General features: G+C 51.2%; 1 protein-coding gene across 2 annotated transcripts in view; it reads left to right on the top strand.

Annotated features, from left to right (window-relative positions):
• ITGA9 (integrin subunit alpha 9) overlaps positions 1 to 23629 on the top strand; it is a 391370-nt gene extending 367741 nt beyond the window's left edge. For both annotated transcript variants that reach the window (XM_058290624.1, XM_004471164.3), the window contains exons 27-28: positions 698 to 817; positions 19482 to 23629. In XM_058290624.1, coding sequence (XP_058146607.1) covers positions 698 to 817; positions 19482 to 19580 — 219 coding nt within the window. In that variant the 3' untranslated portion in view covers positions 19581 to 23629. The remainder of the gene's footprint in view (positions 1 to 697; positions 818 to 19481) is intronic.
• The last annotated feature ends 1042 nt before the right edge of the window (positions 23630 to 24671 follow it).

The following is a 24671-nucleotide window of genomic DNA, read 5'->3' as shown; positions in this document are numbered from 1 at the left end:
TGGCCCTCTGCCACCTGCCGCTGTGGCATCACTGCAGGCAGGGTTGGGAGGCGATGCACACAACTGGCCTGAAGTTTTTCACTACTCTTACGTTCACATCACAATATTTATTTTTTGTTATTAAATACATATTTTTTAATATACTCGGGTTTTTTTTGAAGATAGATTATATAAATGTTACATTCAAAATGTCGGGGATCCCCCTATGCCCCCTCCCTCCCCCTCCCGCACTTTCCCCCCTTAACACCCTCCTCCGTCAGTGTGGCACGTTTGCCACAGTTGATGACCACGTTTTGGAGCTTGGCCACGGGGCATGTGTCACAGTTCACCTTGTCGTTTACACTCCCCGCCACTCGATTTTGTAGATTATGACAAGATCTGCAGTGGCCTGCACCGGTCGTTGCAGTGGCCTTCAGGACAATGTCCCAACAGTGCCCCCGCGTTGCACCCGTTTCTCCCTCTTCCTCCGCTCAGAGCCACCGGTGGCCGCTGCCCCACCCCAGGCTGATCTTTCAAGACTCGCAGCTTCAATTCCAAGTGCCTGTTCAACTGGCGAAAGAGCCACCAGCCCCAACCCGAGGATGCAGATGAGGGAGCCCGTGCGGGAGCGGGAGCGGCTCGCGTGGCTCTCGACGGCCCCTCCGAAGGCCAGGCGCGCCTCGGGTGCTTCCGTCCTCACTCCTGCCTGTCCCCCTAGGTGGTCTTCGAGGCCCTGCACAACCTGGAGCCCCGCGGCTACGTGGTGGGCTGGATCATCGCCATCAGTCTGCTGGTGGGCGTCCTCATCTTCCTGCTGCTGGCGGTGCTGCTCTGGAAGGTGAGTCCTGGAGATCTCAGGCCCCAGGCCCCACCCGGGAGCCCGGCCCTCCTGCCTCTCCGGGGTCAGAGTGCCCTGGGAGAGGAGTGTCCTTTGTGGTGTGGACGGAAGGGAAGGCAGTGTCCCCGCCAGGCAGGGAAAGGACTCTTGGCCCCTCTGAGCACATTCACAGCCAAGCCCTGGACTACTTTTGAGGGAGAGCAAACAAACATCTCACCCCCGTTGTCTCTTTTTTTTTTTTTTTTTTTTTTTTATTTCTCTCCACCCCCTCATTGTTTGCATTTTGCTGTGTCTATTTTTTGTGTGCCCATCTTCCTTTTTTTTTTAGGAAGCCAAACCCAAGACCTCCCGTGTGGGAGGGACGTGCTTAATCGCTTGAGCCACCACTGCTCCCTGCTTTGTTGGGTCTCTCATTATGTTTTTCCTCCTTGTCACATCAGCTTGCTGCACCAGCCCCATTGAGTCAGCTTGCTCTCCTGTACGTCTCTTCTGGGACCTCCCATGCGGTAGACAGGAACTCAATCACTTGAGCCAAATCCACTGCCCCCACTTGTCTCTCTTTTTTTTTAAGATTGATTGCTTTCCGCCCTTGCAGCTTGTTCCATTCTTTGCTGTCTCTTCTCTGTGTCCATTCGCTGTGTGCTTTTATCTGTATCTGCTTGTCTCCCTTTGTTGCATCATCTTGCTATGCCAGCTCTCTGCAGCACACGGGCCGTCAGCTCTCCGCGGTGCACGGGCCAGCCTGCCTTCACCAGGAGGCCCCGGGACGTGAACCCAGGGCCTCCCATGTGGTAGACGGGAGCCCAACTGATGGAGCCACAGCCGCTTCCCCCGTTGTCTCTTATCTTCCCTGACAGTGTTACCACTTGTCCAAATAAAGGGTGGTGGGAGCCTCACTCCGAAACAGAAGCTGGGAATAGGGTGCTTTACCATTTACCTGAAGAAAGAGCTAGAACTGCAGAGCAATTCTGTGTTCTTTTCCCCTTGGGGAATTTCAGAAGGTTTTCTGCCCGCAGAGCTCGGGGAGCTGGAATGGGCTAGATTTACAGCACTGCCTGGGTACCGTCACCCTAAGTTCCTCCAGCCCCACAGTGGTTCATCTGCAGGTGGCCCCCACCTCCGTCACTTTCTCCAGGAAGGATCCCTCTCCCAGTCTAAGGGGGCTTCTTGGCCTCACGCTCTCCTCCCAGGGATTGTGAGCCCTTTTATTTCAGAGCCCCTTTGTTCACGACTGACGGTGTCCTCCGTGGAGGCTCAGCTCCTCCGCCGGGGCAGGGGGCCTTCCAGGTGAGTGCGGGACAAGTCTGTGCTGGTCTCCTCGGTGTCCCCAGCGGCTGTACCGGCACCAGGGCCGTGGCTGAGTCTTCCTTACACCAAAGCCCCTGCTTTTCCAGGGTTCTGGGTTACAGATGTGGGTGGGAACAGCCTCTCAAATTACTGTGGATGGATGTTTTAAATTCAAATACTTGATTGCTTTGGGATTGTAAGATAATGTGTATTTATTCGTCAAGCATGTTAACATCTCAGTAAGAGAAAAAAACTTTTGGAATATAGTTTTCACTAGTTAAGAAACATAAGTGTCATCTGTGGGGCATGGGTTAAATTATGATGTATATAAGCAAAATTCTATGCAGCTTTAGAAGGTATGTTGCATTGTATCTGCAATCTGCTATTATCAGATCTTCAAAATATATGACTAAATTACAAAAGCCAAGGCAGAGAAATTTAAAATCAATTTTATGTTTAACCAAAAAAAAAAAAAAAAAGTTATAAAACACCCAGGATCCACAGCCCAGAATTAACCGCTGTGAGCACAGGATTGTGCCTCTTCATGACCTGCTTCTTTCCATATATATACACGAACCTGGAATACGGATCAACTTATTTTTTAACAGGATACACATTATATTCTCCAGTAATAAATATATTTTCAGGTGAAGTACCTCTAAAGTTAAAGCAGTGGGCCCAATTATTAATCAGGAAAAAAAAAAGTGAGAATTCTAGAAACACAGGGAAAAGAGTGTTTCTTGTACATTTTTTCAGATGACCAATTGGACTGATTATTTTAAATTTAGAGATACAGCCCTTAAAAAGGTGTCTGGAGGTTGAAGAGAAATATATTGAGCACATTACTTGAAAAGAAGTGTATTAGTAAGCCAAAGAGGTGAGGATGCAAAGTACCAGAACTCTGTTGGCTTTTATAAAGGGTGTTTATTTGGAGTAAAAGCTGATAGTTACAAGGCCCAAAAGAGTCCAACTCAAGGTTGCTTTCTCACCAAAGCGAGTGCCACGTGCTGAAGCAAGGTGCTTGCCCGTCTCTGCGGGGGCTCAGCCTTCCTCTCTGTCAGCTACAGGCTGGCATTGAGCTTGTCTCTTCCCGGGGCCGCAGCGTCAAAGTTCTCTCCTCAGGCATCTACAGGGCTCTTTCTCTTTTCTCATGTATCTTCTGTGTGTCTTCTTGAGTGAGTGTCCTTTGATAGAGCCCACCAAGAGAGGGGGACTTAACCTGAGTAACCCCCTACTGACGAGGTTGAATCAAAACCCTAATCTTAACATAATTTAATCAAAGGTATCTCAGCTGAATCTAATGCAATCAAAGGGGCCCACACCCAGAGGAGGAGACCAGTTTACAAACATAAGCTCTCTTTTTGGAATTCACACCTAATCTCAAACTGCCACAATAAGTTGACATTATCTCAGGCTATTTCACAGCCTACGTTTTTCAAAGAACACAATACTGAGAATACTTTCCACGTAGTTAAAAGCCCATTCCCAGCACTGTCTTAAGGCTGCATAACTTTCACTGCAGTTACTTCCAGGCCCCTGGTGTGGAAAGCTGGTTTAATCCTGGCTTCACGCTTCTCTTAAGGGTGCTGGAGTGAACATACTTAGAGCCAAATCTTTACACAAATCCTTCATTAACTTCTTAGGATGAAACCCAAGAAATGGCATTATCGAGTCAAAAGGAATGCTTATTCTAAGGCTTTTATTACATCTTGCAAATTGCCCCCTGGAAAGGTTATACCAATTCACGTATCCCAGCCTATTTACCAACAGTGCGTCTCGCCTCTTTTTTCTTTTTTTCCTGAAATCTGACAGTTTATTGTTTGTTCAATCCAAATTGCCATAGAGAGACGTAATTCTCTCTCTTTTCCCCCTCGGCTCAACTCCGTGTCCTGCCCGTTGAGGCTGTGTGCGGGAAACAAAGCCAGTGCCACGTGTGGGACCTGAAAAGACGGCTTCTCGCTGGCCCCGCAGGCTTTGTTTCGCGTGTGTGCCTGCTCGTGTGTGTGTGCTCGGTACTTCCTTCCGCCTGTACGTGTGCTCTTGAAATGGGAGGTGTGCGGGGCCAGGCAGGGACACAGAATAGGGACCCCCCTGCGGCCTCAGGCGCCGTCCCTCCCCACTGCACAGTCCAGCCCCCTTCTGCCCCCCATGTACTCCGCTCTGCTTCAGCTGTGTTTGTTTAAAGGGCAGCTGCTGAAGGGCACTGACAGGCTGTGCCCTGACCCCGAGGCCAGGCTGTGGTCCAAAGAGCCAGGGCCTGAGAGGGCAGCCGCGGGCCTCCGCTGCGACCGGGGAAAGAGCAGGGGCGCAGTGGACAAGGGGCGCAGCGCGCACTGTAGCCCAGACAGGAGGAAAAGGATGTAAACATGCCTCGGGGGCGCTGTGGCACGAGGCTGCCTGTGTCCAACCTGCTCAGCTCTAGTCCGTATTGTTGTCCTCCATCCTGCGACCCTGGGCTGGCGATGTCCCCTCCACCTCTAAGTCGAGAGGGGGCTTCGACCCAGCTGTAGAACTACTGTGACTCTAGCAATGGAAGGAGCTGCATCCTTGATGTGGAGACCGTGGCCACTGGAGTTGCTGAGGGCAGGGAGAGGGAAGAAGAGGTGTGATGTGAGGGCATTTTCAGGACTTGGAGTTGTCCTGAATGATATTGCAGGGACAGATGCAGGACATTATATATCCTGCCATAGCCCACTGAGTGGATGGGGGAGAGTGTGAACTACAAGGTAAACTATAATCCGTGTGGTGCAGCAGTGCTCCAAAATGTATTCACCAAATGCAATGAATGTGCCACGATGATGAAAGAGGTTGTTGATGTAGGAGGAGTAGGGGGGGAGGAGGGGAAGTGGGTGTAAAAGGGACCTCTTAAATTTTCAGTGTAGCATTTTGTGTGATCTATGTATCTTTAAAAAAACAACAACAAAATAAAAAGGCATCACAATTGGAAAAACAGAAGCACCTGCCTTGCTAGTAGCCTGCAGAGCAGTATTTCCTTTCAACTCTCGTCACCTGGACGCTTGCTGTGACCCAAACACAGAGCTGGGCCCTGGGGGGCAGAACTGAACGTGGCCCTTGCCCGCCTGAGCCCCTCACCATCTAGACCTCTGAGCATGCGTGGGGTGGCGGCTGCTGCAGGCCTGCTGCTCTGGGAACGAGGTACTTTGGTCCCCACCGGCCACGGGGGGGTTGGGGGCCGCAGGTGGGTGAGGGGTGAGCGGCGAGCCATGGAGGTGGGTGCCGGGGGGTGGTGTCCCAGCCCTGGCACATGCCAGCCGTGGGGGCTTAGGCCAGTCACTCCCCCCGGGGCCCTCTGCAAGAAGACCCCAGCACTTGAGGGGCAGAGGTCTTACAGGCTAAAGACGCACAAGGAGGCAGGGAAGGGCAGGGGGATAATGCACACCGCGGGAGAGGGGTGTGTGGAGAGCATCTCCTGAGGCGGCCGGGGGACGAGTCAGTCCCCGAAAGGGGCTTCTCTGCTGTGGGACTCAGGGCCCACTGTCACCGGAGGTGCCAGGTGCTCGAGCGGTGCAGCAGCCGAGCTCCACGGTGGCCACCTGGTGCCTGTGTGGGGAGAGCGGCCGGCCATAGGCGGGGAGAGGGGGCCACGTTAGAACAGGCAGGATCCGGTGGCCACTGGACTGGAGGGTCGGGGAGGAAAGGACAGCACTCTCCCCCTACTTTTATTTTATTTTATTTTTTAATTTAATTTAATTCTTTTTTCTCCTTATTTTTAGCTTAGGCCCTGGTTGGAGGCCCCGCAGCAGAGGGGAAGAGGGGACTCAAAGTAGTTTGGGACTTACAAAACGGTGCGAGAGAGAGCGCACATGGCAATGTAAACTATAATCCGCGCTCCGTGGCAGCACTTCAAAATGTGTTGCTCAGCTGTGACACATGTACCACACTAATGAAGGCCACTGTCAATGTGGGGACGTGTGGGAGGGGAGAGGTGGGGCTAATGGGAATCCCCTATGTATGTTTTTTTTTTTTTTAATTTATTTCTCTCCCCTTCCCCACTCCCCCAGTTTTCTGCTCTCTGTGTCCATTCGCTGTGTGTTCTTCTGTGCCCACTTGTATTCTTGTCAGTGGCACCAGGAATCTGTGTTTCTTTTTGTTGCATCATCTTGCTGTGTCAGCTCTCCGTGTGTGCGGCACCATTCCTGGGCAGGCTGCGCTTTCTTTTGCACTGGGCAGCTCTCCTTACGGGGCGCACTCCTTGTGCTTGGGGCTCCCCTACGCGGGGACACCCCTGCGTGGCAGGGCACTCCTTGCGGGCATCAGCACTGCGCGTGGGCCTGCTCCACACGGGTCAAGGAGTCCCGGGGTTTGAACCGCGGACCTCCCATGTGGTAGGTGGATACCCTATCCATTGAGCCAAATTCTCTTCCCCCGTATATTTTTTATGTAACATTTATGTAATCTAAGTATCTTTTTTAAAAATTAAAAACTATATATATATATATGAACGTAGTTTGGAGAAGGAGGTGTGAGGGTTGGCCTGAGCAGGGTGGCTGCGGGGAGCTGGGCTGAGCTCACTCCCAGGCCGTTCCAGACTCGCAGGAGGGAAGTCCACAGAAGAAAACTGCCGACTCCTCGCTGGCCTGAGACGCTTTCTCTTCAGGGCTGACCTCCGGCATCACAGAAGTCATTTTTTTTTCTCGTTGTAAGAAAGCAAACCCATTCATAGGCACTTGTGCAAAAAGGACGAGAGAATTCTAAGGATGCACAGGCACTCACAGATCCCAAAAGAAATGTGTGCATCCAGGCCTGGAGATTTTCCAGAAACCATGGCAGCCGTTCTCCCTGCTCCCCAGCCCCTTCCCTCATCCAGCCTCCCAGCCCCTCCCCCATCCAGCACCCCACCCAGCCTCCCAGCCCCTCCCCCATCCAGCCCCCCACCCAGCCACCCACCCAGCCCCTCCCCCTAGCCAGCCCCTCACCCAGTCACCCAGGCCCTCCCCCACCCAGCCTCCCAGCCCCTCCCCCATCCAGCCCCCAGCCCCTCCCCCCATCCAGCCCCCCACCCAACCACCCACCCAGGCCCTCCCCCCATCCAGCCCCCACCCAGCCCCCAGCCTTTCCCCCATCCAGCTCCCCATCCCCACCCCCCATCCAGCCCCCTACCCAGCCCCCCACACCTGCCTCATCTTCTCCCACAGCAGGTCAGCTTGCTCCACTGTTCCCTGCACACAGTAGAAGGTGGGTGCCCCCAGTCCCTCCAAATTTACATCTCAGTGACGCCCAATCACAGCCTGCTCAGCCTCCTCTGACTCCTAATTCCACGTTTCTGGGAGACAGAATGCAGTTGGCCCACCTTGAGTCAGATGGCCACTCCTGTCACCAAGGCAGGGATTTGGCAGGGAGAGAATCGGCCAGTGGAGCTCAGGTCATGTATCTCCAATTGATCCACGCAGCTAAGACTAGAATGGGGAAGGAAGACGCCCAATGGGTGTATGGTGGCGGTCACTCTCAGGAAAGAGGGAAAACAGACAGATACCCCAAGGCATTCACTCCAGCAGGGTTTTATGAATATGATGGTGCTGCCTAAATCGTAGGGTTATACCAGTTAGCTACTGCTACGTAACAAACACCCCCGAAGCTGAGAGGCTTAAAACAACCATATAAATTATATCTCACAAATTTATGGGTCGGGAATTCAAGACAGGCTTGACTGGGTGATTCTTCTACTCCCCAGGACATAGAGTGGGGCCACTTAGGGGTATTTAGCTGGTGGCGGGGCCGGTCCGAAGAGCAGGCCTGGCAGCCTGGCAGGGCCTGCTGGAAGGTGGGACTGAGCTGGCCCTCTCCTTCTCATGGCGACCCATGTCTTCTCCGTGTGGTCCTTCTGTCGCAGTCGTCTGCCTTTGTAGACGACAGCTCGGCTCCAAACGACCATGGCCAAAGTTGCCGGCTGTCTCAACGGTGAGCCCAGAACTGGCGCAGCGTGGCCTCCTCCACACTGCAGGTCACAGCGGTCACCTGCCAGCGCAGATCTGAGAGGGAAGGAAAATAAACCCTGCCTCTCAATGGGCGGAGCGACAAAGGGTTTGTGGCTGTCTTTTTTTGTTTGTTTGTTTCTCTCCCCTTCCTCCCCCACCCACCCCAGTTGTCTGCTCTCTGTGTCCATTCACTGTGTGTTATTCTGTCTGCTTACATTCTTGTCAGCGGCACTGGAATTCTGTGTTTCTTTGTTGCGTCATCTTGCTGCATCAGTTCTCCACATGTGTGGCTCCACTCCTGGGCAGGCTGCGCTTTTTTCACACTGGGCGGCTCTCCTCACAGGGCACACTCCTTGCGCGTGGGGCTCCCCTACGCGGGGACACCCCTGCGTGGCACAGCACTCCTTGCGCGCATCAGCACTGCGCGTGGGCCAGCTCATCACGTGGGTCAGGCGGCCCCGGGGTTTGAACTGTGGACCTCCCATGTGGTAGGCGGACGCTCTAACCACTGGGCCAAATCTGCTTCCCTTGTGGCCCTCTTTAATCCACCACAATCATGATGTTCAGAAATATGGGCAAAATTTGTATCTTTTCTTTGAAAGTCACAATTAAAAAGGAGGAAGAGTCGCCTACCTAGAAGTTCTGTTCTGTTTTAAAGTAGACGACGTCTCATCTCTCTTCCACAGTGTCATAGACAAAAATCACCATTGAGCTCCTTTGGGGAAGAAAGTAAATCTTGGCGCCACATTCATGTCATAGTGGGAAGTCTATTAAGTGAAGACGTACTGCACAGGAAGCGGATGTGGCTCAAGCGATCGGGCTCCCGTCTACCACATGGAGGGTCCCAGGTTTGATTCCCGGGGCCTCCTGGTAAAGGCGAGCTGGCCCAAGCAGTGCAGAGAACTGGTGCAACAAGATGACGCAACAACAACCAAAGAAGATGTAATGCAGTAAGGAACTTGCTTGGCGTAGGTGGTTTTGTTAGGCCTGAAACTTCCCCTACAGACCTCTTGTCAACTCTGGTTCCTGTGCCAGTATCCTGAGACTCAGGCATTAAATGCAGGGAACAGAGATCCAAGATCACTGGGTGGTCCGGAAATCTGCGTAATGGGCCCACAGTCCAGCCTGATGTTTGACTTGCAGGGGAGGTCGTAATGGTCTGGCTTATCACCGCATTACCTTGTATAGCTCCCTCCACTCCTCTCAATGGACAGGCCACCGAGTGGCTCCCAGTCGTCACTGCTGACCAGGGAACACTCCCCCGAGGACATTTGGAGATGGCGGGTGACATTCCACTCTTCTCTCCTTCGTAGAGTGGCCACACCTCTTGAGCTGCCCTTCAGGGTGGCTCTTGACTCTGCTCCTAACTCGTGGTCCTGCCATTTGAGCTGATGAGCCCGTTGTGGTTCTTCCCCAAAGCTGTCTTGGAAACACAAACCCTCACATGGTACCGAAACCTCCCGGAGCCGCGAGCTCCGCTGGTGCCTTCCCAGTGCCCTGTGCCAGCGCCTCCTGGGTGCTACCTGCACACCCCCGATTAACCGTGTTTCTAAAGCAGAGAGCCCTTTCCAGAGCCGAGCCCCAGGCCCCCTGCCCACCCTCAGCCGCCCGGGGTCCTCCCAGGAGGCCCGCCCTCTGGCATCTCAGGCAGTCTCTTGCTCGGGGGCAGCAGGCCCTGGCTCCGGCCCCAAAGCCACAGCCAAGGCCCCGAGCTGCCCAGACGCTTCTGCAAACGCTGAAATAGATCCTAACTGGCTTCCCAAAGCCGAGATGTGAGCAGACCCCGGGAGCCGTAATTTAAATGGTATGTGCGAGGATTACAGTGGCCGGCCAAACCACCATGCGAGAAGAGAACTTTGAAATATGAAGCTCTTTTTGAGGGGGGGGGGGCGGGGGTGGAATCCAAATGCAATCCCCTCTCCTTTCGTTTGCCTCCTGACTGGGTTTGAAGACGCCTGAGGACATTTCCCTCTTTGGGGGTCCAGCAGGGATAGAAACTTCTCGTACAACTTGAAGGAGCATCTTCAATTCATCAAGCCAGACTTGGCGTCACATGGAAAGAGCGAAGGGGCTGCGGTGGTTCTCCCTCATGGAAGAGAAACCCCTTCCCTCGTGTGGGGCCCAGACACACAGACACGCTCTCCCTCCCTCCCTCCCCCCTCCTCTCTCCCTCTCTTGTAGTTGGCCAAAACACACAGGCCACCCTCTCCTCCTGCTTGCAGTAGTATCCTCTCCTCCTTCCTCCTGTTTGGCCCTTTGCAAACCGAGATGGCTGGAGCAACGAGAAACGCCATGGCTTCTTCGCCAGCCCCTTTCTTCCCTGAGGAGGCCTGGAGCTGGTTTGCGTGGCCCTCTCGCCAGCGGGGGAGAGAGGCTCAAGAGTGAGTTTGGCACCCTCGGGAAAGGGCTTCCACAAACCGCCGTGAGCTGGGCATGCTCCGAGAGGCAGCTGCTCTAGGGCTGGCTTTGGGCTCGTGGTTTTTATTTGACTTCTGTCCTCAAACAGAAAAGCTTAGAGAAATGTATCTGCGAAATGGCTCCGAAAAATGGGTAGGGTGGGACGGCCCCTCCAAAGGACATGGAGATTATCACCTTCCCTCCAAACCAGGCTGTCACGGCCCCATCCTGGCTTCTGCTCCAGAGGAAAAGAAAACGCACGAGCACACACTCACACACACGCACACCTCGCGCCGTTGGAGAATTAAAGCCATGTGCCAGCGACGTTCGGCGGGGGCTTGTTTACGTTTGGAAGTAAATATTGGGCTGGTGTGGCCCAGTTGACATCTCAAGACAGAGACGTGCTATGTAAATAGTTGAGTCACCGAAGAGGCCAGTAAACAGAAGGCCCCGGGTTCATCCAAAGAAGGAGCTGAGGATTTGGGAGAAGCCACCGAGGGCAAGGAGCCTGTACACCACGAAGTCATCCAGCCTGTCCCTCACGCACCCGAAGAAGGAAGGAAGGGCTCGGTGCCATGCGCGGCCCTGCCTCACTAGGGCTACTGGGGGAAAGCTGCCGTTTCCCTGCAAGTTTTCTGGCAGGTTTCGACGGGCGTTTATATCAGGAAATTGGGTGAGTCTGTCGGGAGGTTGGGACTCCCATCAAGACCAGCCTGGACACAAAGAAAGCAGGTGCTCCCTCAGCTCCCAGAGACGGGAAGCCTGGCTTGAGTCTCTCCTTGCAAAGCAAGCCCTGGAAGGTTCCAGAAAAGGCACCAGGAAAGCGTTGACTCCATGGGCTTGGAAGATAGCGTGGGGCTGCGAGGTTCCAGCTCAGACTCATCACGAACCGCAGTCCAGCACCCTCGGAGCGGGCTTTCCTAGAAGCAAAGGCGTCGCTTTGCCACCACTTCTCCCCGGCTTCCCGCAGGGTTCCTGTGAGGGCTAGTGGGCGCGGACGTGCATGCCCGAGGAGGCCCGCTGTGGAGGGGCAATGCCGCCACGTCTTGATGTGTCTCGATTGCTGAGAAGCTTGAATTCTACTTTATAATAAACCTGCGCCTTAACGCCAACACCAGAAACTCAGTTTTCCAAAAACGTTCCCCGACACCTTTGAGAGAAAGTGGCACTGGACAAGGGTGCTGAGGAAGGAGTCCCGTTGGCCAGAAGGGGCCCGAGGGTGCCATCGGCCTCCGGGGCACAGGCAGGCACCGGGGCTCCAGCCGGAATCCGCGCTGCCCTGTGCAGGGGACAGTTAGCTGGGCCGGAGCGGACGGCACCCTGGGCTGCTCGAGCCACGTCCCTTCCGTGCCGCTCTTTGGGCAGGTCCGCTGGGCTCCGGGCAGGCCTGTCCCACAGTGCGGTTTCTGGGGAACCAATACTTGGTAACCTCAAGGCTGGGAGCTTTGAGATCTGTATCAAAAACCAGAATCAGGCAAAAGGGTCACATGTTCCTTTTCCTGGAACAGAAGCAATTTTGTCACGTAAGGAGCAAGATTGGGCCCATTGTCTTGGTGCAAAGCAGTAAATAACACCGCTAGTTTTAAAAAAAGTAAAATTTCTTTACTTCTGGCAAAAAATTCAGATCAACTGATTTTGTTTGAACAAGACCCTCTACTGCCCTCTGTTGGAAAATAGGTCTAGTAAATTCACAAATCAATGTATCTGGGACGAGCGACACCCCTTACATGCAATGTGCAGCTGCCCTGCTGTGCCAGCATGCCCACATTAGATCCTTCTGGATGTGAGAGTGGGTCATGTTTTAAGAAATGGTCTTCGGGCTCCGAAGACTGACAGATGTGAGCGGCAACTGCAGCTTCCCGCTGAGGAATTTTGTGCGGGTTGTGTTAGGCTTAGAACTATTGAGGCCGGGCAGTGCTGCGTCTGCGTCTCTTTAGGCACTGCTCGGGCAGGGGGTGATTTTCAGGCCAAATGCGATGCCCAGTGGCAGCCGTGACTGCCAAGGCCTGACACACCTGGCGATAAAGAAGCGGACTTGGCCCAGTGGTTAGGGCGTCCGTCTACCACATGGGAGGTCCGCGGTTCAAACCCCGGGCCTCCTTGACCCGTGTGCACTTGGCCCATGCGCAGTGCTGATGCACACAAGGAGTGCCCTGCCACGCAGGGGTGTCCCCTGTATAGGGGAGCCCCGCGCACAAGGAGTTCGCCCCGTAAGGAGAGCCGCCCAGCGCGAAAGAAAGTGCAGCCTGCCCAAGAATGGTGCGGCACACACGGAGAGCTGACACAGCAAGATGACGCAACAAAAAGAAACACAGATTCCCAATGCCGCTAATAAGGATAGAAACAGTCACAGAAGAACACACAGCAAATGCACACAGAGAGCAGACAACTTCAGGGTGGGGGGGGGGGGTCGAAGGGAGAGGGAAAAAAAAAAAGACCTGTAGCTGGTTCCAGGACAGGTAAAAGCACCATGGAGCGCTGCTCTGCAGGTCACACCTGCAGGAGACTTTGGCCATGAATGGGGGTCATTCACCACGTCGGGCCAACGCAAGGGGACCCAGGTGCAAGCCACACGGCCCACCTTCCCTGCTGGCGAGTCGGGGGTGGGGGCAGTGGTCCGTACCGCGCATCAGGGTGCTAACCACAATTTACTTGGCCGTCGAGAAAGACCCCACGAGCAGAAATGAGGCCAACACCCTGAGGACTCTCAGCCCTCCGATGGTACGTCCATTCATTCCACAAACATCTATTGGGCACATGCTGCATGCAGAGGCCTTTGCTAGGCAGGAGGGATGTGGTGGAGCACGAGACAGACCGGTGAATGGAGAACTTTCGGAAGTCAGTGCAGCGCGTGCTGTTGAAGGGGCGGCCAGTGCAGAGGTCCCCAGCCTGGCCGTGGGGAGACCAGACCCCTGGCCCTGGCTGCTCAGCAGGGTGGCCAGGCAGGCAAGGAGATGAAAAGGGGACGCAGCTCGCCTGTGCGCTTGGCGAACAGCAAGGGGTTACCTGCCGTATGTGAGCAGGAGCGGTGCAAGAGGCTTCCCCCGGGAGTGGTTTGTAGAGAATGACGCTGTGCCACCAGCAAGCTAGAGCCCAGAAGGCATTTTTAAAAATCTGTGGCCTCGGGACCAGAAGACAAAGCCTCACTTCCCATTTCTTTTTGGTTTAGAGCAGTTTGGATGTTTCATTTGGATTTCTGTTTTGAGCACATGTTAAGATTTCTGGGGAAACGGATGTGGCTCAAGCATTTGGGCTCCCATCTGCCGTACAGGAGGTCCAGGGTTCGATGCCCAGGGCAAGCTGGCCCATGTGGTGAGCTGGCCACGTGGAGCACCGGCCCACGCTGGAATGCCGCCCCGCACAGGAAAGCCGCCCCACGCAGGCATGCCAGCCGACGTGGAGAGCTGGCACAGCAAGATGACGCGACAAGAGACACAGAGGAGAGAAAATAAGAAGACGTAGCAGAACAGGGAGTGAGGTGACACAGGCTCAGTTCCTGGAGCCGCCTAATGAGAATACCAGCAGACACAGAAGAACACACAGCGAATGGACACAGAGAGGAGACAGCAGGATGGGGGGGGAGAAATAAATAAATCTTAAAAAAAAAAAAAAATTCCAAAACCATTTCCCCCCCTTTAATCTAAGGATGCCAGAAGGAGAGGGGGTCTCAGAAGATACCACTTGGGGGAGGCCTTCATTTGGTGCAGGAGGAAGCGGAGGCCCCAAGACGCCCAGGACTTGCCCGAGGAGGGGGCAGGGCAGGGCCGGGACCCCCGGTTTCGGATGCCGGGCCATCAGGTTCTGCCCACCCCTCACTCAGGCCACAGCTCTTTAAGGAGTGCTTTTACGGTGGCAAGAAGTGTTTTGCTATCTAGAGGTTCGTGCCTCCTCCTTTAACAAACCACCCCACAGTTCAGTGGCTTACTTTGGGACCTAAATCTATCCTGTTATTATCATGTTGTCGTGGAGGTGAGAGTCAGCCAAGAGGGAAGAATTTTCCCAGCAACCCTGCTAGACCCAGTGTATTAGTCAGCCAAATACCAGAAGTCTGCTGGGTGTTATAAAGGGTATTTATTTGGGGTAGGAGCTTACAGATACCAGGCCATAAAGCAGAAGTTACTTCCCTCACCAAAGTCTATTGGGAGCAAGATGGCTGCCGACGTCTGCCAGGGTTCAGGCTTCCTGGGTTCCTACCTTCCTGGGGCTTGCTTTCCTCTGGGTTCAAGGTTCCTTCCTTCCTGGGGCTGGCTTCTCTTTCCTCTGCGTGCTGACTTCCCAGGGCTCCAGTTTAAGTCTTCAGTATCAAATTCCAACATCAGAACTCCAATATCAGAAACCCTCTCTCCAAAAGCTCCAACTCTGTCCTTTGCCACGCCTTTTATCCATGAGTCCCCAGCCACCAAGGGGTGAAGACTCAGTGCCCTAATGACGTGGCCCAATTAAAGCCCTAATTATAACTCAATCATGCCCAGTAATAGTCCAGATTACCAACATAATCCAATATTTCTTTTTGGAATTCATCAGTTATATCAAACTGCTACACCCACTATGGAAAAGTATGGCAAGGGCATGGCAACTTTTTCTCCACGCTCTGCTCTAGCCTTCTTCTCAAACAGGGCAGGACCGCTCATCCCTGGGCTGAGTGCTGGGTAGAGCTCCCTGTTAGAAAGGTAGACCAGTTCTCCGAGCTTGCTGCTAGAGGCATGTGTTCAGGCTAATTATCCACACTGATCTAGAAGGTGAATGCCAAAGTTCCATGGAGTTCCCCCCATTTCTCCTGTCGTGGAGAGACGGTCACTGAGTCAGCACCGCAGACCTGCCGTGCAATTTCAGCAAATCCTTTAAGGTCTCCAAGCCTTAATTTCCTTGTGTGTGAAATGGAGGTGATAATCATCGTGCTTTCTCATAGTAGGTTCTGAGGATAAATGAGATACTGCCAAATGGGGCTTCACACAGCATCTGGCACATAATGCTAATACCTGGTAAACATTAGCTTTCATCTCCCCAGGTACGGCATCCCGGCAAATCACAGATGAATCTGCCAGATAAAAGGAACCTTCCCAAATAGCTAAACATTGCTAGCTTTGTTTGGGTTTTTTTTTTTTTTTTTAAGTTTTCCCTTTTCAATATAAACAAAATTTTCTGTGTTCCAAAATTTTTTGAAAGTAGAGAAAAAGAAAAAAGGTAACTATAATCCTAGTTGTCAATCTAATAACCACTGTTAATGTTTTGTAAATCTTTCCTTCCAGTCTTTTTTCTCCATGCATTTGTTTGGACTTTGGGGAATTGTAATCACAGGGTGGACACAACTTTAGAGTTTACAGAAAGGGCTTCATCTTTTCGAAGAAAAATGCAGAATAGGAGTAAATGTCCTAGTGGTACTGAAATTTAATTATGATCTTTTTTTGGACCTGAGGGGTTCTAGAGAAATCTTGTCACTGATGCCTTAGTGACAAGGCTCTGGACAGATATGCCACCACATGGGAATAAGTCCACTCGAGAGAGCGGGCTGCTTCTGGGTGCCTGCAGGAGATGGCTGGGCCTTCACTTGGTTGGTAACAAGTATGACACAGTTAAAGCATGCACAAACAAGAGTCACTTATGGGAGTTAACTCAGGTGCTCTAAATCCTTCCTGTGGTGTAAACGGACTTGCTGTATCAAATCTTGATGCTGGTGTTGCTAAGTGATGTGAGCCAACTTTTAGTCCATCTCAGAGATAAACAAGAACCATCTGGTTCAGCAGAACCAGGCAAACTATTAATCTTCCTATCTAGAACTCTGTCTGATTCCCCTCTGCCACTTCCTATGGGTGGTGAGTCCTTCAGCAGAAATAACGTTGAGCTCAGTATCAGTTAACGTTTGCCGCATAACAAAGAACCCCAAGGTTTGGTGGCTTAAGAATGACCTTTCTGTAGCTGTGGATTGACAATTTGGGCTGAACTCAACTTGGCAGTTCTGGTCTCAGCTGGACTCGCCCATGCCTCGTCAGTGGGGGCTGGTTGCTCTAGGAGGCCTCAATGGGGTGCTCCTTTGTCTTCCAGCAGGCTGACCTGAGCCCGTGCACATGGCATGTGGGCCGGGTTCTGAGAAAGTCAGTGGACATGTGCAAGGTCTCCTGGGGCCCAGGCATGGAGCTGACGCCACTTCGCCTCCCATGCACCTTATTGGTCAAAGCCGGTCCCAACCCAGATGCAAGGCGGGAGGTGGGGGCTAGACTCCACCTCATTGGGAGTTGGTACAAAGTCACCGAGCAAAGGGCATCGATACAGAGGGAATGGAGGATTCTGGGCATTTTTGTAATTTTATGCTGATACTGAGTACAAGGGAGATGCTAAGTACTAAGGATAAAAAGCACAAATCCTGCCTTCAGGGAGTCCTGAGACAAATGTGGTCAATAGTAAGGGAGCAGATAGTTAAAATTCTACTTAATGAGTGCCACAGTAGAGAGATGGAACTTATCTGGAATTAAATTGAGTAAACTGGGATTATTGATATAGTACCCCATCGGTAGCCAGAGTTATCTGCAAAATAGCCTTATTTCCACGTTACATCCAACCTATTTTCATGAGTGTCTCCTGTGCCATCTTTGCCAGGCCAGCCGCCTCTTTATCTTTAAATAATGATATCTCAAGCAGATGCTATGGAGTTAGACATTCCATTAAGTCTTTTTTTTTTTTTAAGATTTATTTTATTTATTCCTCTCCCCTTTCCTCCCGTTGTCTGCTGTGTCCATTCGCTGTGTGTTGTTCTGCATCCGCTTGCATTATCCTGCAGCACTGGAAAACTGTGTCTCTTTTTTTGTTGCATCATCTTGCTGCATCAGCTCTCTGTGTGTGCGGCGACACTCCTGGGCGGGCTGTGCTTTTTTCATATGGGGTGGCTCTCCTTGTGGGGCGCACTCCTTGCGCATGAGGGGACCCCTACGCAGGGACGCCCCTGCGCGGCACGGCTCTCCTTGCACATGGCAGCAGCACTGCGCGTGGGCCAGCTCACCACATGGGTCAGGAGGCCCTGGGTTTGAATCCTGGACCCTCCATATGGTAGGTGGACGCTCCGTGAGTTAAACCACATCCGCTTCCCTCCATGAAGTCTTGCTCTCTTTTCTGGCCTTCTGGGAGTGTGTCTTGGGGGAGACCCCAATGACCTTCTTCCTCTTATCCAAAACATTGAGGCTGAGCTCCTCCCCACTGCCCCTGCAGAGGGCAAAAGGCGGAAGAGGTGTGAGGAGAGAAAAGTGCACGTGTGGAGTTACCTATGAAAGTGGGGTCCTGACAGGTGTGGTCTATGCTGGGAGAAGCCACCAGGGTCACGATGTCCATTCACAAAGCTGGCCTTGAGGCTCAAAGCTCAGAACACAAGACCCTTCCCAGTTCTAAGAAAGCCTCTGCCCGCTCAAGTCCTTCAGACTACACCACCTCGTCGATGCCAGTCCAGCTGAGTGCTCAGGATCTCCTTGGCATCGTGGGTGGGGGTGATTCACTCCTTCCTGGCAGCTCTCTTGAGTCCCCGTCTTTGGCTAGGCCATTAAGTACCCTTTTGGGGCTTGGGAATACATTGCAGCAGGTTAAGCACTGACGCCCACCTACCACCCCCACTTTTGGGGCGTTGATAATCTTTGTGCCTGCTTCCTCTGCTGCTTGAGTCAAAGTGGAGAAGCTTGAGGACAAATACCCAACAAAGAGGTCAAATGTGCCCATGAGAGCTGTGCTCACTTTATGATTTGCTTAGAGGGTATTTTATATATACATGCTTCGTTGGCAGTAGCCTCTCTTTAGAGGTTGCTAGACTTCAGAGTTCTCTAATATGACAATATATGACAAATATGACAATTGCAATACCACAGACCTGCAGTGTAGCAGGCCTTCCAGCAGCAGACAAAGTGTGTGTGTGTGTGTGTTTGAATTCCTCTAAAGCAGACTCTGAAATAAGGATCTGAGTGCAACTACTTTCTTTGGAAGGTGATCTCAGAAAACACTGATAGGGAAGCACGGAAGTAAGACAAGGAAGAGAGGGAAGGTCAAAAAGGATGTGTGATCGAGCTAGTTACACTGTGAGCAAGTGCCACTGGAAACTGTGAGGTAGCACGCCCTTCTTAGTTACCCACCCAAGCAGATGACATATGTACACCCACTTCAGCCAGTCCAGTTTAAGGACAGATGCAGGGAGAGGTATCCTACTTCAGAAAGAGGGCGCCGACACTGACGAGCAGAGGACCAGAAGTGCCCAGTCTCCCTGGGCGTGGAAGAGGAGGTAAGCTTTGGCCTTCAAAAAGTTGCTTAAATGTTCGTCTGAAGGGCCTGTGGTGACGGTAGGAGAAAAACTAGAATTTCCTCTTGCCATATGTGAAAAGCCACAAGACCAGAACCAAGGTCAAGGAAACTGCCATCCAAGGATCGGGGTTCAATGCCAGCTTTAAGGGAGTTCATATGCTGGTTATGGCGCACAGGTAATGTGAATTCCAAACATTTCGGAGAAAGGCGATCTAGATGACCGCAGGGTAGAATGAGGACCTGCGGACACTTTGAAAAACCAACGGATGTTAGAGCAGTTATCACATTGTTCCGCAGATGGCTAATATCTCTCAAGATGTTAGTAGATTTGTCATGAGTCAAGTTCAGGAAATGTCGGTTCCTTGGGTCTCTTCCCTGCAGGAGTTATCAGATCTTTTATGGCTCTGATGTTCATTACATGTCTCTAAGAGAACGAAAAAGAATGCAGTGTTTCCCAAACCATTTTTTATTCCCAAACACCTATAAATAACTCAGTGACTGGTGTTCCCCAGCACACACTCCATCAGAAGCCCTTTACAAGGGCTGAGCAACTCATCAACACACAGCCTGCAGGACGTTCCTGAGTTTGGAAAAGGAGCCCTGGAGAATGCCTTCCTTTCCCATGTGCTTTCTAAAACAATCTAATCTAAGGAGTGGTCTGAGCTGTGCCAGGGCTAGGAAGGTGGGTCAAGGCCACTCCTGGGCCCGGCTGCCTTGGACCCAATGTGGCTGCTTCCCAGCCTTGCTAACCGCCTTCTCCTTCTGCTTTTCAGATGGGCTTCTTTCGCCGAAGGTACAAAGAAATCATTGAAGCGGAGAAGAACCGGAAGGAGAATGAAGAGAGTTGGGACTGGGCCCAGAAAAACCAGTGACCTGCCACCCCAGTCACACGACCCGCCATTCGCCTCTCGTCCTTGATCTTTGTATCTTCCATATTTGGAAGAAAGAATCTTCTCCAGATTTTTCGGAGGCCCCACTGATCCTGTTCTCTTCCTCATTCTATCAAGCCTGGGTGCCAGCCCAAGGCAGCCACTTAGGCCAGGTCATGTGACTGGAGCCACCGTCACTTCCGTTCAGAGATGAACTCTGAATTTTAGAAAGTGAGCTACAGAGCCGAGCAATATTTATGGATGCAACATGCATGGTCAACCCTCAGGGGAAAACTATTACCTAAAAGTATTTTTATAAATATAAGCCTTTTATACTGATTATGTCTCTATATTTGTATCAATGGTTTATTATTTCTATTAAATAGTTATATGATTCACTCAAGCACTGATATGTTGGCCTGAAATCTTGGAAAAACATGTACATGTATACAAATGTTAAAGGAGAAAACTCTTATTATTCTTCGGAACTTGCTGTTAAAAAAAAAAAAAAAAGACTGACAGATAAAATAAGCTGAAGAAACCTCGTGTAATGAGTCCACCAAGCTGGCAGTGCTGCATATGAGCTGTGCGTGTGGTGAGACCCCTGAGACGTGTCACATCTTTATTACCTGGAGTCAAGTTTGAAGTAATGTACTAAAGAACTATAAATATTTTCTCCATGTCCTTTTCATTGGAACTTTCCCAACAGGAATTTGGATGGAAAAACCTGATTACTAGCAATAAGAAGTCTGCTCTGCATCACCTTCACACAGCAGACAACTCACCTTTCTTCCACTCAGATCCATGGGTGAAAGCTTGGAGCAGTGCCAGTTGGTCATCTGGTAAACCTCAGAATGGCGTTGCATCCCGGGCATCATGCATCCGCGTCCACACACCTCAAGGGCTAACTCAGTGCCAACCAAGCAAAGACTTGTATCTGAATACTGAGGGGCATCGCCTTTTCATGGTAATTTGACATCAAAGATCTCCATTTCTCCTGTCACTCTTGCTCTCCCAGCTAATGGAAATTGCAGATTCCTTCCCAGAGATGACTGTTCAAATTGTCTTTATTTTTTTTCTAAGTATCTTGGTTGGGATTCCCAAGAAGCAGACCCTGAAATCAGGATTTGCATGCAAGTGATTTATTAAGGAAGTGTTCCTGGCACTTGCGGTCCTCCCCCTGCACATGCAAATGCAGAGTTACAGCCTTCAATATCCGAGCTCTCTGTTTGAAAGTGTTTATCATCAGGCTCGCTGTGCTACCCAGCTGTGAATGCAGTGTGCTTTAAAAGGCCCATGAGATGATGGATGTCGCCTGCTAAGTATTGTCCCTGGGCCATAGCGAACACTCAATAACTGATAGCACTGCTGTTGCCACTTCTGGATAATGGGAAAGAGAAAACACAGGGCTAAGAGCTGGCCTGCCCAGAGCCGATGATGGCTCTGTATAGCCTTCCCGAGCTGCAGGCACATGCAGAAAACACCAAGGATCTTCCGTGCAGGGCCTTGTTTACTGGGAGCCCACATGTTGGGGGATCTGTGAACATAGTGGAAAAGGCAGAGATCTCAGCTTCAGGGGTGACAGGATTTCTAGACTCATGTTTGACTCACACTTGCCCACAGATCTAAAGTTTTGGTAAAATGACAAGAGCTCCAGGCAGGTGCAAACCTGGCATGGAGCGAGTAATAATGACTGTATCACGCTTCCTTCCTGGTGAGCACGAGGCTAGAGCGCAGAAGCCAGAGGACCCATGACACGAGCTGCGCTGACCTTAGATGAAGTCGGGGATGTTGCTTCTGACCAAGGGATGGAGGCACCGGGGTCATTATAGAGCAGGGTCAGGCAGAGAAACCAGTTCTTACTCGGATTTTGCTTTCTAAGTTTTGTCAAAGCCCTAAGAAAGGCATTCTTGGGAGGGTGTCATTCATTCATTTAGCAAATATTTGTGAGTCCCCTGCCGTATGCCAGACGCTGTGCCAGGTGCTGGGAGTTCTCCAAAGAGCAGCACAGGCCCAAAGCCTCCTGGAACAGAGGGTAGATATGATTCCTTCATGGCTTACGTTTGCAGCTCTCCTTGATGAGCTCTTGTTAATCATACCACGTTTGCCTAGATTAATTATTTTGGATTCTTAGGCCAGGGACAGCCCCTCAGCAGCTTTGGCCGAATGCATTTCACCAGCCTCCCACGAGGGGTGCTGTACGTTGGCGACAGAGTAGAAGGGTGACGGGCAGGCTGCTGCGTGCAGCCGCAGAGCTGGGGTGCATTTGCTTCTGTTTGCCTCTGCGCAGTGGACCCACACGCGGGTTCACGCACCCATGAGGTCGCTAAGGCTTCATCGGGCAGTTTTTAAGAAAACCATCCTGGGAACCCCAGGAGCAAATGCCGGCGGCCACCCCAAGAACCTGCAGATGAGAGAGGTGCTGCTCCTGCTTTGTCTGATGGTGCACAGCTCCCCGGGCGGAGCTTCGGGGCCTGGAAAGTTGGGCGTTTAGCACAGTGATCGAGAAATGAAAGTCAAGGGTATTCAACCTAGGCAGTTCCAACAGCTCCGCCCCAAGACAGAAGCCCTCAGGAGACCCCAGGAGAAGCAGACAGGGTGCTCCCCAGGGGTGGGTGTGCCTGTGTGTCCTCTCCAAAACACCCTTTTAAAGTGCCACAGTCGCTTCCGGCCGCCTTCCTCCCTCTCCTATGGGAGCACTGGAATTCTGTAAGATACTCTGTTGGGCAGCCTGACTTCCACCTACTTCAGCTTTTAGTTGTGAATTCAACAAGTTCTCACCAGCTGTCAGAGCAGTGAGATGCTTTTTCAGTATGAAAAAGGACCCTCGTAGAAATTGAGTAAAATAATGCCTTTTTTTTTTTTTTTTGATAATTCCCTTATGCTCAGTTTACATGGCACTCAAGAGAATTTGGGACATCCCCAGCGTGAGCCTAAGACCCTTCAAAAAGACGATGCCATGAAGTTTTAGGAACGAGGAGGCCCTGGGAGGGTGGGCTGGGTCCATTTGCTGCATCGCGATTGACAGGCACACGTCCGAGGTCACGGGCCATTGAGGTCACCGAGGGCTTTGTCCGGCGGTTCTTCAGGAAACCTCTGTCCACATCAGCAGAAATGCGCTGAAGGGTGGTGAACTGTAGAAAACCCAATAACGAGTCCTGCACTGAACCAGCGTAGCTACTGTCCTTCACCCAAAGGCAAGGAGATTTTTTAAGAACTCACCAGCTCCCAGAGACATCTGGACCCTGTTGTCAATGTAGCAGTATAGTAGGTCCCCCCAAATGATAGCTGTACTGTGTGCTCCCTGTTGGGACCCTAGCACAGTGATTTTTTTTGAAAGGTTATTCTCCTTTATTTTGGGATGAGGCATTATGGCCAGGTAAAAGCATCTGTGTATGAGTTACATGAGCAGAAAAAGCTGAAGATGGAATGTACACCGGGTACAAATTTTTCCAGAAATTCAGAGGTATTTCGAAGGATTGTTATTTGGGGGAAATGATCCTTCGCAGAGAAAAGGCCGAAAGTGAGGGTCCTTTGGGAAATGCTCCAGGTATGCAGAGCTTCAGTGTTTTGTTTTGATATATAAAGTAATAATATACAGAGTGGAGAGTATTTTCTGAAACAAAGAATGGTGAAAGGGGGTTGCAGAGCCCATGGGGCCGGTATGAGCCTTCTAGAATGTCTTCCGATTCTCAGCACGTGAAGGGGGGATAATGAACACATTTCCCACATGATGCCATGCTTTGCAGCGCGGCGATGTAGACTTCAGGCTTTGTGAAGGTTTTCTGAAATCCCGATGTGCACGGTGTGATTGGCAGAGGGCGTGCAAAGGCTTTGAGAGTGTTTGATTGCATGGCGAGCCGCGCTATCCCACTTGCTGTTCTCTACTGATGCATCCATGCGCATTTTCCTTGAGGACCTCTGGAGAGAGGGTTGTCGCGCCTCACCACGTCACATGTATTAGAGTCTACGCGGTCACTTCTAATTCACTTGCACTGTTTGGGGAGTGCCGGGTTTACGAAAAAGTTTGGAATAAAAATGGCTGCAAACGATTCCGGAGTTTGGACTGTCATTTCTTTGCTAGTGACAAACGGGAGCCTTTTCAGGATGTCGAAGTTGAGATTTCAGTGTCCACACGAGCGTTAAATAGCATCGCAAGGTCCGTCAGCCCTCTCGGTGTGGCTGGACTGTCTCCGGTCCTTGGCCACCTGCTAGAGGCTATCACCCTCTCTGTGCGTCACCCACCTGGAACTCTGATCTCGAGGTAAATGTGCCCAGGTTAGATGGGATGGATACCTCACTTGGTAATAGACTCCTTCTACATGCGCCCACCACTCACTAAGCATTTTCCCAGTAGTTTTTTGGTAGCATTACAACATTTGCAAACATAGTATTTGCTTAGATTTTTAACCTTCTCCCTCTGCTAGGACCCTGCTCTTACCCCAATCGTTGTTTGTGTTTTCTCCTCTTTTCCCCCAAGAGGAGACCAACAAAGATTTACCTGTTTTGTCGGTCTTTTTCAGCAGTGATTCTTTGACTGTGTCAGTCAAGTTTACTGGTTTTTGCTTTCTGTTTCACTAATTATTTATATTTTGTTCTTATATTTATTAGAATTTCTTCTACCATCTTTATGGTTAAAATATACACACATACACGCCATATGTATGTTTTTACTTGTCTGAATATTCTTATTTTTCTGTAGTAAGATTGTATTTTTTAAATGATAAGTAAAACACTTGGCAAAAGAAAATTTTTTTTTTATTTACATCTGGGTGAGTATGAATTGCCAAGCCAAAAGATACCCCGACCCGTAGTTCTGGAGAAAAAGAGATTTGTCAGTAGCAAAGAGCACTGATGAGCCTAACACTTATCACGGTGGCCACGTAAGTAATGACAAGCATTTTAATTCCGGATGCTTCCAGGCATAACAAGACCTGCCACCATCACTCACACTAATTAAACACATTTCTCAAAGGTTGCCCAACCTTCTCCTTTAAGCCAGGAAAATGCCTTGACAAACGTAAAGGAATCAAAAGAAACAAAATGAAGAGGAAGAAAAATTGGCCCAGCAGTCAGATCTGCTTCCAGTTCAAT

This window comes from Dasypus novemcinctus, chromosome 31, assembly GCF_030445035.2.
Source record: "Dasypus novemcinctus isolate mDasNov1 chromosome 31, mDasNov1.1.hap2, whole genome shotgun sequence".
Lineage (NCBI taxonomy): Eukaryota > Metazoa > Chordata > Mammalia > Cingulata > Dasypodidae > Dasypus > Dasypus novemcinctus.
Note: the sequence above shows the minus strand (reverse complement) of the source record. Positions and strands in the feature narration are given on the sequence as shown.